Source organism: Serinus canaria, chromosome 3 (assembly GCF_022539315.1).
Source record: "Serinus canaria isolate serCan28SL12 chromosome 3, serCan2020, whole genome shotgun sequence".
Classification (NCBI taxonomy): domain Eukaryota; kingdom Metazoa; phylum Chordata; class Aves; order Passeriformes; family Fringillidae; genus Serinus; species Serinus canaria.
The window spans coordinates 46,445,777-46,461,561 of NC_066316.1; the positions used below are offsets into that span (position 1 = coordinate 46,445,777).

At 39.6% G+C, this 15,785-nt stretch overlaps 1 protein-coding gene across 3 annotated transcripts in view; it reads right to left on the minus strand.

Annotated features, from left to right (window-relative positions):
• RGS7 (regulator of G protein signaling 7) overlaps positions 1–15,785 on the minus strand; it is a 238,913-nt gene that overhangs the window by 205,275 nt on the left and 17,853 nt on the right. For 2 of the 3 annotated variants that reach the window (XM_050972432.1, XM_050972430.1), the window contains exon 2: positions 5,225–5,336. The exons of the other annotated variant lie outside the window; for it this stretch is intronic. In XM_050972432.1, coding sequence (XP_050828389.1) covers positions 5,225–5,302 — 78 coding nt within the window. In that variant the 5' untranslated portion in view covers positions 5,303–5,336. The remainder of the gene's footprint in view (positions 1–5,224; positions 5,337–15,785) is intronic. 3 annotated transcript variants of the gene reach the window in all.

The window sequence follows — 15,785 nt, forward strand, 5'->3', positions numbered from 1 at the left end:
ATGTGAGCACATCAAGCTCAGAACAGTAAGCAGCAGTAAACCTCTCACTGCAGTATCACTTGACGTATTTCTACACCTAGTGGAAGGAAGAGGAGAACAGAAAGGATGGAAAACACCAGCAGGAATCTCCAAAACAGGGCAAGTGCCCCTCTCACCGATCTAGCCACCTGCAAACTCAGACACATTTTTTTAATCACGTTTCCTTGGGATTTTCAGTCATCCTATACAGTTATGAAGACAATCAAATCCTTTATACTGCTTTTAACACAAATGATAACAAAATTTAGATGCATGCTACACCAGCACTAACTATAACCATTCCAGGAGAGGAAACAGCCAAGTGAATCTGCACAGAGGATAGATACAAAACATGAGGATGAGAGTATACAGGAAAACATAAGGCAATCCACAGCATCTAGCAACTATTCTGTCCATCTCTCTTAAGTTCCTGCTCCCAAAATTTCCCTGTGCAAAAGTTTACTTCACTATCAACCAGCTATTCCAGGACTACAACTTCCTTTAACTTATTGGGTAGGAACATAAATTCTTTTCTTCCTGCAGCAGGAATTCCAAAGGTTCACAAATGCAGACCCTTCCCCATCAATTCCATAACAATGAGTGTTGGAATAACACCAAGACCATCAACCAGACTCACACCAGTGCCACTCTTCTTAGAAGAAGAAACAGCATAATCTAGAGGAAGAGAGTAATTTTTATTTTTAATTTATAAACACACTAGGAAAAAACACACACAGACACACACAAAAAAAAAAAAAAAAACCCACATGATTTATCTTTAGTACCTTAGAGCACCCTGACTTTTCCAAAGTAGTAGCAAACAAGATGCCTTCACAGAATGTCATGGCATATTCAGAAACATGTTGTACCAGAGTGATTCTTCCCTTCTCAAAGTGAGTGATGGCACTCAGAAAAATCCACTTAAAATGTCCTTCTTTAGTCTCACAGGCTCTAAGGAACACAGTTATCCATGATATCATTTTCTTCCAACATTTTTTTTAGGGAGCAGTTAATAAAGGCCACATGAGAACACAGCACTATCTGCAGTCTACACTGGAAGTCACCTCTGGTGGAAGCAGAGATGGAGAATGATTATTAAAAGATGGTGTCACTGTTTCCTCAGGTGTTGTCCCTCCAGCTACTGCTCATTTGCACCAACATTGGAAAGTATCATGCTTTGGAGGTGTGGTTTCTGTGGAGAATATCAGATCAGGATAAACTAAGGAGTTTGAGATTACAAAGTCAGCCCTTGTTATACATGAGTACTGACATATATGACCTTCCACCACTGTCATAGAAACAGAACAAACAGCTCTTTATCTTTATTAGATTATAAAAGCCCCACTGTCAGTGATTTTAATCAGACTTGGCAAAAGCTATTTTAATACTTGGGGCAGTGAGGAAGGTAGAAATCTCAGTCACAAGAATATTACCTTTCAATCAAGGATAATCTTATTGCTACAAAATAAAGCTATCAGCTCTCAAATGAAATTAGTTCAGGCAGCAATACAATAACCATTAAACTTGCAAATCAGGACTCCTAATAGTTGCAGCATATGTTTGACTGAAAAAGTAAGCAAAGCACAGACCAGAAAGATAAAGAAAGGTTTAGCAAGACCAGCAGTAGGTCTAAAACAGAAGCTCCTAACAGGAAATTCTTATTTTTTAATTGTGTGCAGAAAATTAAAACTATTAAAAAAAAAAAAAAAAAAAAGCTGGTCAGGCTCTGAAACTTAGAAAAACTTCACAGTATGGGCCACTTACTATACTACTACATCTCAAGTTTCTTCCCTAAGACTTAGCTTGCAGCAGCAAGTTAGTGTTGCCAAAATATGAGATTTCTGCATGAGCAATTTGTGATGTTAAAATACTATGGATTTCAGTCTCTAATCTCTTTTAATTGCTGACTAGAATGGACTCTGTCAGAGAAGAAATGAAAGGAGGGGTTTTACATTTTTCATATTTGCCTCAGGCTGCCAGCAGAAAAATTCAGGACTTTTTCTAAGGTATGTCAGTGCCAATGATGTGTCACATATCATTACTTTATAATTAGGCTGATAGACAAAAAGAATAATGCAGCTGACATTCTATTAAAATAAAAATTATTCCCCAAAGCATAAAAATGCTGACACGAGCATCTTAAAAGGCAGAGTAAAATTATATAGGGAACTATTTATCTGTACTGCTGTCTTTGCCAGATTCAAATAAGTTATTCTTAGTTATTTGTGTATTGAACACTGAATTATCCTATGCTGATTTTTTAAAATTCTTTTTTGAAAGCAAAATTTAATGAAAACATTGTTTAGCTAGGAATAAAAGCTACTGTGAGAATAAGATACCATCTACACTTTATATTACTTGAGATAACAACCTGATTATCAATTGTTCAATTCTTCACATAAGCAACTAATCAAAAAACAAATGCATTTAAAAAATAAAAAACCAGCCTTTTTTGTCAAGAGTTTGAAAAAATTAAGCCTTAAAAATTAAATTTTAAAACACTAGGACTTCATTCTGTAAAAATTTTTTTATAAAACACTCCTGACAGAATCAGGATTTAGGCAATACAGGGCCTGTAGCTCCATGTAGTTCAGAACACATTTAGTCCAGATTGTGTCTGGAAGTTAGAAAGACTGAAAGAATTACCAGATTTCAAATTGTGTTTTATAGCCAAAATAACAGCCTTCACAGCACAGCCAAATTTTAACTCTCCATAAACTTAAGTAAGTAAGAGATATCCCTTCTACTTTTTGCCAGTACAGATATCACAAAATGTGTGCTTTTCCATCTGTTGATGTATAAACTACTGGAAGAAAGCATTTCCACCTTTGTGCATTTCGGCAACATTACTCAAAGTATAAGTCTTCAAATTCAGTTCAGACTGAACCCAGCCAGTAGCATGTTTATTTTTTTTTTTTTCTAAAAACTGTTAATACATTTCCAGTTGGCCAAAAAAGAGACTCCTTCACGAAGCTGTCAGATCTAGTTCGTTGTTCATACAGTGCTTTCATTCCCAACACAATGACAGACAGAGAGAGAAGTGCTGTGTTTTCAAATGTATTACAAGGAATCCTGTGATTTAGTTGTTCCTATTAAAGAATTATACTCAGAGATGATATACTCTAAAATGACATGATTTCCACTTAACTATGCTCCTTTTATGTTCCAGACCCAGAATTTAGAATGTTTGCTTACACCAATATCCTATTTCAAGAAAAGGCAGATGACTTCTTGAAAAGCTATCTATTACTTTGTTGCCTGTTTCTTGAGTGCTGCCAAAGGAAGGGCTACTTAGTTTTCTCTCTGTACTCGAACACAGTGTGCATAATCTGAAATTATCTTTAATTCACCGTGCTACAAAAGTAAGTGGGCAAAAAAAGAAAAAAAAACCAATAGGGCAGGCAATGCTGTAGAAGATCAGTATTTTTCAAAGTTTAATACTCAGAGCACAGCTTGTGCTCTTAGTGACTTAGTGGCAACATGGGAAGGACCACTGTTGCACTGAAGGACACAAATTCATATCATCCCTTTACAGATGTACCACAGAGAACAAAAGAGGTTTGCTTAACAAACACCTGAGGTGGTGTGCAGGTGAGGTGGTTTGCTGAGCATACACCTGAGGTCATGTGTCCTATTCCCACTCCTCATTTTCAAATCTCCTGTGCCCCACCAGGACCCTTGTCACTTGCCTCAGCTGTTCCATTCCATCTGGATGCTGCTCAGAGGTGAAGCTGCCTGGAGGCCATGATAAATTTTGGCATAAGGTCATACTAAACACCAGAGGTCACAAATTTTACCACAAATTTTACCAAACTCACCAAAAGAAGAGAAAACTGTTTCTCTCTGTTGTCCCTCTGTGTCCTAAATAAGTGGAGAAAAAACCTTTTTGCCAGCATTGAAGTAAAGGGCAAATGTGGAAAGATTCTGTTTAGGAAGATCAAAAACCTATAATGAACAATAGAAGATCTGGTATATTGCTTTTCATATGTGCAGCATATTTTCATGTATGCAATTGCCTTTTGAAACACACCTGTGGTGTTAGTGGCAAGGTCATCCTGTATTTTTCCAGATGTGCATTCATAGAAGGATAACCACAGTTAGGTTCATAAGTTCATTCACTTATGTAAAAAGGAACCTAATTTCACAAAATAGCAGATACAACAAACTAAGTGAAATCAGCAATGTATCTGAAAACATGAAAAGAAAAAAGCATGCAACAGACCTCAATTTGAGACTATTTTTTAATTTCGGGGAAAAGAACACTTACCACAGTTACTGTTTATACTTCAGATCACCTCAAAGACTAAACTGATTATATATCAGATGTTTTCTATTACGGGCAACTTGTAAGGGGAAAAGTCAATGCCTCTAACAAAGTAAAGTATTGATTTTTTTCCACCTAGTAAAACCAACCACAAAAAAGTTAAGAAGCACTGTGTTCTAAGAATAAACAAGCAGTTGTATAATTACTTATTTCAATTTGCAACAGCAAAATTATTTTTTCTCCCTCATTGTTGGAATTTAGGTTGCTATTCTTTTTTCTTAGATGCAATTAGGGCTTTTTAAAAAAAGTGTATAATGCAAAATTTCCAAGCATTTAATCCCACTTAAATTAAAGCATAATCACTAAATAAGCCTTACTATTAGAGTTCAATACCTGGAAATTTAGTGTTGATGTTGTAAGAATAACTACACTAGAAGCCTTTCCAGAGAAAAATTCTAAAGCGTATGTTTTTGAAGGGTTTTTGACTTCTGGCAATCACAGATAAGTGAGATCTTTAATCAGTTTTTCCACTCATATGAAATAAATCAATGGTTCCTACTTCTCTGCACAAGACAGAAACACTGTATTTTACAGTTGATATTTATCTTTAATACATATGAAGATCATTTTACAATTAAAACTTTTAAAGTGAACACTTGACCTCAAAAGATGGTCCAGTCTCTGGCACACAACCATCACATAGCATATGTATCAATGCAGAAAGTGACTGAAATACATCAAGTATCTCAAATTGAAAAGCAGCTGCTTCTGAACAAGATGCAAAGTTGACGTGTGCAAATTTTACCATTTCAAACCATTCAACAGATACAGTCATTTCTCTATTCAAGAAATTGGAGAGAAACAAAAATAATGGCTTCACTTGCTAGGCAAAAAAGTCCAGGACTTCACCTTCCTCAGCTTCTGAAAAATACAAAGGCTTACCTTTCTGTACACCAGCATGTTTGGGGATTCATCAGCCACCCCATTGCTGCTTTGCCCATAATTATTTCCTTGTGCCATGTCCCACAAATTTGATCCGCTTTTGGATGCTGCACTGTAAAAGGTAAAAGTGGTTTCAATAGGGCATCGCCTCAGGACTCCCTGCTTCCCTGATGATTAATGGACCTGACTTTCTACCAACATGTTATCGAAATCAGTATATGCTCTCAATCCGACAGATATTTACACAAGAGAGAAGCTGCTAATTTGCCATTTACTGTCATTACTCTCTTTTGCCGGTAAATTCTGGATGTAACGTGTTGATCTAATTTAAACGTTAATCAATTGTCACTGGGAACAGCTCCCTGACACACCGCTAACCACCACATCACACAGACGCCTCCTCACAAAGCGCTTCTTCCTCCCCTGCACGGGGCTCACCAAGGGACGCTCTGCGCCTTCCAGGCCAGTTTTGGGAGGACTGACTCGGCCCGTGACGTGGACTCAGCGGTGCCCTCCGCTCGCGGCTCGGGTCGTAGCAACTTTCACAACATTCAAAGGCACGAAAAGCAAGCCAGACGCTTTGAACCTCCCTGGAATTCACCAGCACATCTGTGCTCGTACATACGCCGGGGCAGGGGAGCAGGTGACGAGGGAAAATGGAGAACCAAGCCAGAACACTGTTCCGGTTGCTTTCACCTACTTTCATCGCACTTTACCGCCAAACACCGGCTCTCTGCCAGCCCCGTCTCCTCCCCGCCCTCCCCCGGGTCACACGGGAGCTGCACTAAGCGAGAGCTCGGATCATGCCGTAGCTCCGGCTTTGCACGCAGGTGTAAGAATGTGCTCCATCTACAGACCACACCGGCAGATGCGGAGAGCCCGGAGAGCCGCCGAGCCCTACTCCCAGCACTAACCTCCCGAGCCCTCCCCAGCCCCCGAGACCTCTCGCCTTCGGGCTTGGCTTCCCCAGTCCGCCCTCCGGCCCGCGCTGCCCCCGCAGCGCCCGCGGGGGTTGCGCGGCTCCGGGCGGCCAAAGGCCGGGCAGACCGGACCGGCTCCCCCGCGGGCAGCCCGGCGCGGCGCCCGCAGCTCCAGCACCGCGGACAGCGGCGGCGCCGCCCGGGGGGCCCGGCGGGAGCGGGGCCGCGGCACGGCGGAGGGAGGAGCGGGGCGGGGGCGCGGAGGGGTGCGGAGCCCGCCCGCTCGGTTACCTCCTGGGCCAAGGTCACTGCGCGCTGGCCGCGGCTCCTCGCCTGCTCCTGCTGCTCCTGGCGCGCCCCGCGCGGTGGGTGTCAGCCGGCAGCGGGCGGAGGGACGCGGCGATCGCTCATCACACACACGCACACACACGCACTGCGGGCGGAGGCGCTGCTGCCGCTGCCGCCGCCGAGGCTGCGGCTCTCCCGTGCTCTGCCGGAGCGGCGGCGGCTCAGCTCCCTCCCCGCAATGGAGCGGCCGTCACGTGGGGGACGGGCACGTCAAAGGTGCTGCCGCTGCCGCCGCTCCGCCACACAGCAGCAGCCTTCCTCCTCCTCCTTCCTTCTCCTCTTCCTCGGTGCTCTAGGCTCCCTCACCGAAAACAGCGGCCAAGAAACTGCAGCTGCCAGCAGATCTGGCAGCAGCCCCTGTAAATGAGATTAGGCATCACTGGTGGGCTGGGCAGGAAGAGAATGTGGGCTAATGGGATAGGGAAGGAAAAGGGGAGTTGTTGGGGAAACTGTGTCGCCTCCTTCGTATTTCTTTACCGACAGCAACAGGGAATCTGCCTCTTCCTCTATCTTATGCTGGACACCTCATGTATATTTTTCAGTAAAAACTAAGGAGAGCTGTGCTCTGTTGGCACTGCAGACAGAGCAGTGGAACACAGAGAGCAGAGTGAACCTGTTTCAGGCAGATAGGAAGAAACCCTGAGGACACCTCAAGACACCCTCGGGACTGTTTTGCCATGTCCTAGGCAACTGCCTAATTTGTGAAGGCCTCACATTGGCTACGGCAAAAGGAAAAGATCAGGTCTCTCAGTCTTACTTCCCCATCAGATGCAGACGAGAGTACTTTTGCAATACCACTTTTGCAAGGGGGTTGAAAAGCCCAGACTCAACATCCACAAGAACACAAGGTACTTAAGTGGTTACACTTTGGTATATTTTGATTTAAAAGTGTCTTTTCTGGAAACAGTAGCTCTTATTAAGAATGATCTGCAGAACAATCCTCTACTTTGCACCGCACCTTGTGGAGCGTGTGCTGGTAAATCACGCAATTCAAGCAGAGGTTTCCATGCATACTAGGTCACCTTCACCCTTACTCATTCTACCTTTCTCACATCTCAGAGAGCCTCAAACCAACACTATCCTGCAAGAAGTCTGTTATTATCATCTACTGCAACTACTTTTAACTACTCTTCCAAACTTTGCAGATGCCTTGAGATACTTTAACAGAGGATGTGGTAAATTAGCTCAGGCAATGATAGGGAGTCACAGTGGCAACAACAAAATGAAGGAAAAAAGGACAGAACCGATCTGGACTTTTTGGAGAGCTGACGAAAGGAAGACATAAGTTTGATAATGGTCCCGGAATGAACACCAGAGTAAAGAAAGATGACCTCCATCACAAATAGGAATGCTTTTCAGAGACAGAAGTTGTAAAAGGTGAAATGACACAAAAAGAATCATCAACTCTGTTCAGTGAGATATACTGGCTGCAAAGAAAAGGAGCTCTGTAGCAGATGGACATTGTATGTCTCTACTTCGATAGAGGAGAATAATTCATCATGTCACAAGGAAAAGGAAATGTGAAAACAAATGGTGTTAGAAAAGAGAGAACTCTGGAGTTTTGAGGTGGAAAAGAACAAGGGAAAGAATTCAACAGCACCAGCATAAAGTGAAGAAGTATCAATGTTGAAAGTAGCTGGCAGAGGAATTTATTAAACCAATGATTAAACAGAGAACTAAGACCTGTTCGCACTAAAATTCACTTCACAATAGCATCTCAGTGAGGCTAATAAAGTAAGGATCAAAATATTAATCTTCCAGCAGATTCTCTGATTCTCAGATTCTCTGAGCCCAGTCCACTGTTGAGAAATGGGAATCAACAATAAAGACCTCAGAGTATTTTCACACAGACATCCCAGAGGAGCAGCACTGCAGTGTTCAGAGCTCAGCAACAGGTGCACTTGAAGACAAGGGAAATGCCGCCCAAGATCTGCTAAGAACACAAGTGACGCCCCTGTGGCTGTATGGTATCAAAATAAACTCAAAATTTTATTTATAAGACTGGTATTTAAATGTCTTTTTCAGAGTAAAAATGGGAACTGCACAAAATATAATTCAAATATAATTTTACCCTTAAAGAGGGTTAGGAGGAAAATCTTTTAAAATATTGATAAGATACATATTCTTTCCACTTGCTCTGCCAGGCACTAAACATAGTAATTGTGTTAAAGAGCCTAAAAATCAAACATTAGCAAGTTTCCAATGAGATCAAATATTTATTTTCTTATTCTGCCTCATTTTGTTGTTAATGTAAGGGACAAAATAACCCACATGAAATGAAAGCATTTTGTACTACAGTTCTTGGACTACCTACATGAAGTTACTCAAAAACTGACTTCAAACTACCTACTTTCTATAAGGTATTCTGCAAATAGATTTTGGTAGCAGTGATGTGTCTTTGGAAAGCTCCCCAACAAAGCTGACTAATTTGGGCAGCAACATTTTCCAAGCTTTTATTCTCTGAGACTGTCCTTAAAACTAAGGGCAGAAGCATACCCAGCCGAGTTAGATTTTGGCTATGCTACCTCCAATTTTGCCTTTGCTTTAACTTTGTTTTAACCATTCTGATTTTTTTCCAAGTAAAATACAACATACTATACTAACAGGCAAAGCTTATTTATTTCTTTGAAAATATATAATTTGAAAATATTCAAATTTTAATAACATAAATGCAGCTCTAAAGCAGAGTAATTACTTGGGCCCATGGAAGTTAATAGGTATTTCTCCAGTAACATCAAAAGAAACTGTATACCACAGTTTTCAATCTTGTTCTCAGAGCCAGAGGAATACCTTAAACATCTCAGTCATGTATCTCACAACTATAGACCTGCTACACTGAAGAACAACAAAATTTTTTCACCAGCATGTCCACTGTCTAAATGAAGTAGAATTCTAAACCCTAGTGGGGTTAAACAGAAGACCAGAAATTACCGAACAGAACTTGCTTTTTTCCATCACTTTGTGGTGAGAGAGACCCTGGGCTGGACTACTTCCATAAATACAAGTAGAAAGAAAATAATTTATTTTTAAAATATGTAACCGGATAGTCTCATTTATTGTACTTGGGTGTGTTTGTTCAATAGCCTATAAAAAGCTTTAATTCATAAATTACTTACACATCTTTCCCATGCTGAAAGTCATCACTTATCTCATATACAACCAGCATTAGCCTCCCCAGAAAGCACAGTCTGCCAGAAGAGGAAAGGCCTTTTCAAAATGCAAGGCAAAACTTCTCATTAATAAAACAAAGATGATGGGGAAAGGCTGCCAAGGGGCAGCTTTATCTAACAAGGCAATAAAGTACACATGATTGAGCAAGGTGGTGACTACATTTTCTGTGTTTAGCTTTCACTGTCAGTACAACTCAAGTATTCCAGTAACATCACATGCACGTGGCATTTTTAAGTAAAATATTACATCAGGATGTGTACAGCAATCTATCTGGATATGATCAGAAATTCTGCTGGCCAATGTCAGTATGCCCCCTATATCCATCAATTCATCTTGTCTTATGCCTAGACTAAATGTTCCTTGGAGTAACAACATGCTGTGCAAGCTCTTAGCACAGCACGATCTTGTTCTATGACCAGGTTTTTAAAGGTTTAGAGCATTATAAATTCAAATTTACTAAAATAATGTAAACATGCTAACTGAACTCCAAATGCTGACATGAGTTAATATTGTGCTACCTTTAAGTATAAGACCCAGATTTTTTTTCACTAGCTGGTTAGGCACAGAGACAAGCTGCCTACTTTTATCAAACTTGTGTATTTGTGACCCTACCAATCCACAAGTGTTTCACTGCCAGGCTCTGAGCAGGTACTTAGAGATTCCAGGCCCAGCCTTTGGCCTTTTTGATGAGATCTGAACAACCGTTCTTTCAGGAGCGAATTGCAATCAATCTGTTTAATGTAGGTCTTCAAATGTCATTGCAATGATTACATGTTACAGTATATATTTTCTAGAACTGAACTCAGGACTGACTTAGAAACTTCACCACTTTCTTCATTTTTTTACGCTCTAGGAATTTGGTTTGTCACCTACCTTACAACCCTATTAAAATGTTAATTACCTTTGTCAACTTATGATGCTGATGATCAAAGCTATTGGTGTTCTGTCAGTTAGGGAAGGAGCTAAAAAACAACAAAAAGATACTTTTATGACATAAAAGAAAGAGGCAACTAAAAAGAAATCTGGATTTAACAAAAAGAATTCTGATCTGATAGGAAAAAAAGAGTTGTGGAGAGATATCATTTCACAGGAATGCAAAATTATTAGAAATAAGGAAATCCCATATTTCCATAATCTTTTTTAAAGAGGTAGTGGTAGGTAGGTAGGTAGGTAGGTAGGTGTAGGTAGTAGTAGGTAGATAGTAGATAGATAGATAGATAGATAGATAGATAGATAGATAGATAGATAGATAGATGATAGATAGATAGATAGATAGATAGATAGATAGATAGATAGATAGATAGATAGATAGATAGATAGATAGATAGATAGATAGATAGATAGATATACACCCCCACAGAGCACACAGGACAATTGGCAAATATTTGAGACATTAATGCAACAAATTTTATCCCTTACTGTTATTGTACCAGGAAGTCCGCAGCTACACAGAATTTTGTATCAATATAGTGGCCCACCAAAGCTATCCATGGAAAGCCAACAGCTTCTCCCGACAAAGCAGAACAACCTCCAGCAGGTCGGTCCACTGCAGTCCTGACAAGTTATCCAGTCGTAACTTCACCCAGAAGAGGGCAGGCTTTCTCAGACAAAGAGAGAGAGGCTACGATAGCTGGCTGACACACTACAAGAGTTACCACAACTGGCTATACACCATCAATTCATCCAAAAAAGTGAGAGTGGTTACAGAAATGAAACATCACACCACATTCCTTTGAAACTTCCTGGAAGACCTGTGATTAATAAGCCCTGACCTTACAATAAGTTACAAGTTGGAGAAATCAATCAAGCACAGAGGGATAGAACAAATCTGCAGAAATAAAAACAAATAAAATGAAAAGATGGAGGTTTCAGTCAAATTTGGATCTTATCATACGAACAGCCTTAATTCAAGCACATTTCTGAATCCTGGTCTCCTAACTTCCAAAATAGCTCTTGGGGATCTTTTCCATTTTGTGTAAAAAAATTATTATTGGCACAGAACAAAACCTGAGTTCACAAAATGGGACACTTTGTCTCTGCTTCAGATAAAATAATTAAAATAAGGGTGTGTTGCTCTCAGCATCTCTTATCACTTGGTATTTACAACACTCTCCCCAGAGGAAAAGATGAGCAGTTTATAGATTAATATCTGCATCTTCAGATGCCACATACTTCACATAGGAGTATCCAATTACTGAGCAACTTCATACAAAGTAAGGAAAGAAAACACAGTGATTGTGATTTTTTAATTTAGCTACAATGCTTTTAGCCCAAGCTATTAGCCTAATTCAATCTGACAGCAGTCTCAGGTTAAAAAAAAATACCCATAGTACTTTTTTTTGTGACTAAACCAATAAAAAACTCCAACAAACCAAGGAACAGGCTCTTCCCCTTCATTCCTCCAGAAAATCTCTCAGGCAGGCCTGATTCATACGACACCACTTGCTCAGATCAAAATAGAATAAGTCACTTATTAAGGATGAGTTAGGAAGACATTGATTTAGAATACTTTGGCATGAAAGGACCAGAGAATGGAGGACACAGAAGCCCTATAAAGGGAGGGAGGAAAGAGTAGCATGTATGAGAATGCCATGGTTACAGACCAGAACAGATTAATTGTCAAAAGACCTCCTAACAGAATTAACAGGAAACACTGAGAACTATCTGGAGGAATAATTTCTGTGGAAAAGAACTGAGCTGATGAATAAGAATAATGCAGCAGAAGAAAACAAGGAGAAAACAAACAAATCCAGAAACCCTCACTGGTCACACTTAGCAGGGCACGGTATTTGCAAGCTGTTGAAATGGTTTCAGGGGAAGATATCTTGAAAGTGTTCAGAAGGAGATGAGGGAACAACTGAGAAATTTTGAAAAGTAAAAGTTGCCCTTATTGTATCTGATCTCATCCTCTATACACAGAGAAAGAATTTCTAGAAACTCCTGTTAAATAGGTAAATGCCAAAAAATACAGAATACTGGCTGACTTCTGCAGGTTTTTGTCAGTTCTCACAGGTGTTTTATCTTACTAAAAAAAAAATTTTCTACAACATACTTTTTAGGCTGCAAGAAAAGCTTACATTTACTACAAAAATAATAAAAACCGTGGCAGCTATCAAGTTGGGAAATAGCTTCAAATGTTAGCAGCACGCCATCCTAGGTAGCCTGCAAGTATCAAACTTGCCTATGCAAGCTACTGCTGAAATTGCCCACTTTGCTCATTCCCTCCAGCAATCAGAGTTGATGTGACTTAATCTCATTAATTCACTGCACTGGAGAAAAAGAGAGCTCAGCAGTTTAACTGGCTTAGTTCATCATTTTTCTTTCCTTCCCCCACCTTTCATTTTGAAGTTCCCTCTACCCTTCATGAATTCCCTGCCTCATATCCACAGACAACAGAATAAAACATCTTTCTTCCCCCAAGGTTGCTTTGTTTTTCTGAAGGCTTAAATCAGCCAGAATCAATTTGCTGATTGTGCATCACAAACTGAACCAATCTACTTTGATTTTTATCCAAGTACACACAATAAATATAGTATTTCTCAAACAGGAAATGGAATTTTTATTCTTTTAAACTCTACATAGCATCTAGGCTGAAAGGAGAGCTTTATTTTTTAAATCATATTTTCCAAAAACTCAAAGGACTAAAAATTACAAAAAGAAAATAAGCAGGTGTCTGTAATGGCTAAATAGTCCCATTTAACAAAAAAACCAAAAAAAAACCAAAAAAAAAAAACCAAAAAAAAAAGGTAACAGAACCACAAAATAGGGATGTGGGTTTGCTGGGGTTTTTTCAAACCACAGTATAAGCTAAAGTCCTTCCCAGAATACATTCCTTACCACAAGATTGTTTTACTTCAGTCTATAAGATTATTAGCAGACATTCAACTTCTATACATTTTCTCCAATACTAAAAGAAACTTCCTTCAATTCCCAAGTATAGATGTATAGTTCAAAACAGCTGGCTGAGAAAACAAATTATTTTTAGAAAAATGTGAAACCCTTGCTTGTATTATCTAAAATCATAACAAGCTATTTATTTTTGAAAAACAGTATACCTAAACTGGCTACAGATTCAGTAATTCAAAGCTGTCAGTCAGAATAGTTTAGACAGTCAAGAAAAGTCTGACAAAAACCCTATATCATAATACTTGCTTCAGCTTTCAGTATTGAGTCAGTCAGTAAAAAATGCATCTTACTAAACTATACTATAATATAATATAATATCAAGCCACTCTGCAAGCAAGGAAAACAAAGCAGCCTTGACATTATAGCCTGAAATACCCAGGCAGTGAGGAAAAACTAGAAGGAAATTAAAAGAGCAAGACATGTAGGAAAAGAAACCTTATTTTGTGTACTCTCTCTCCAAAATGTCTGAATTTTGGTACTGTGCACAATATCATTCTCCAGTCAAAGCACTGCTTAACACAAGGATATATGCATTTGGCTTTGTCACTAGGTTTTACTTCAAGTACAAGAAGCAGACACTGAAGCCTGATAAGGTATGTGACAGATAAAATGCTTAGCATGAAAGAATTACCTTCCCCCAAATACAGCAATGGTTTTAACTTTATTTTTTGCAGAAGAATGGAGACAGGAGCATGAAAATAATCTGGGAGTAAAGAAAGCAGAGCTTTGCTGTGCTAGACTGAGAACTAAAATTTTATGCAAGGCTATCAGGTGTCCAGCATGAGATTTTTACAGTATAAGGGCTTGTCTTGTAGGAGAGGAAAGAAAGCTATTTAGCCATGGATAGATATTTAGCCTGTGGATAACAGAAGAGAGAGAGAGATAGGGGGAAATAAATAAAGCGGTCATAACACTGAAGGCAGGAAGGTAGCGTGAATACATCCAGACTGGAAAATGATCCACAGCAGGGAAGGACAGTACTACTTATTTAATAAGGAAGCAGAGTGAAACCAGATTTCACTATCTCAATGACTGCATGCCAAATGAAACTTACGCAGCTTCCAGTGGTAAAGTAAGAGAGTGGACTAAGATGAACGAGAGGAAGTGAAAAAGACAATTCAGAAAGCAAGCATCGATCCCACTTTCTCTGCAAATTGATTAGATTTTCAGGATAAAATTAATGAAATAAAAACTAAAACTTAATCTGAGAATACTGAAAAAAAATTGGCCACTATAGAAAAGAAGAATGCACCTGGCTATTCACCTCAACAAAGAAAAGAGACTCAGGGAGTCATAGGAAACCAAAATACTTGGAGATTGAACAAAAAAGAAAACAAAGAGCAATATAGGTACAGAGCAGAAAGAGCCTACTGTTACTGGACAAGGACAATCAGTCTTTAAATTTAATTGATAGCATCTACTTCCTGACTAAAATAATAAGGGAACAAGTTCTGAGCAACTTCCAGATGAGGACAGCATGGCTTTGTATATAGGAATAAATTTAGCTAGTAAGGAACAAAACTGGTTGCAAAATATGAAAAGCTAACCTCTTAGTCTAAGCCACAAGGGATTACAGGGAGTTCTCTAAAGGCAGAAAAAGCCACAGTAGGCTTAGGTGGCTAAAAACCTAAGTAAATGGCTTTTATGTGTCAGAGGAAATTTACAGTCACAAACTGAAAGCACTATTCATAGTTCTTTCACACTCCATCTCTTATACAGCATCTTGTCACCTGATAGTGCTACAAGATGGCAATGCAAAGGTTCTACCCTGTGTGTTGACCTCATGATACTATTTGTTCTACATTCACCAGTCTGGATACACAGTATTGAAATAGATGTCATTTTATGTCATTATAATGCACTTATGTCTAGCACAAATTCGTCACAGACAGTGGTGTCATATTTGATAGCGGAAGAATAAACAGAAGTGAAATCTGGCTTCAGCTCGGCTCACCTCAGACCAAAAGCTCACCAAGCAAAAAGCAGCAATCAAGGTACTTCCTGGCATACAGCAGACTTTCAGGGGGGGCAGTGATTAGGTCCACAGACTCAACCACAGCTCTTCCCAGTTGATTACATGTTTCCTTTCTGAGTTGTTTGGAGATTATTTCTATGGCCATTTCTGTTCTCATCATCAGGAATATTTTTCATTCTCCTAAAGCATCAAAATTCGCAAACACATAAGAGGAAGGACCTGGAAATATGGAACCAACCCT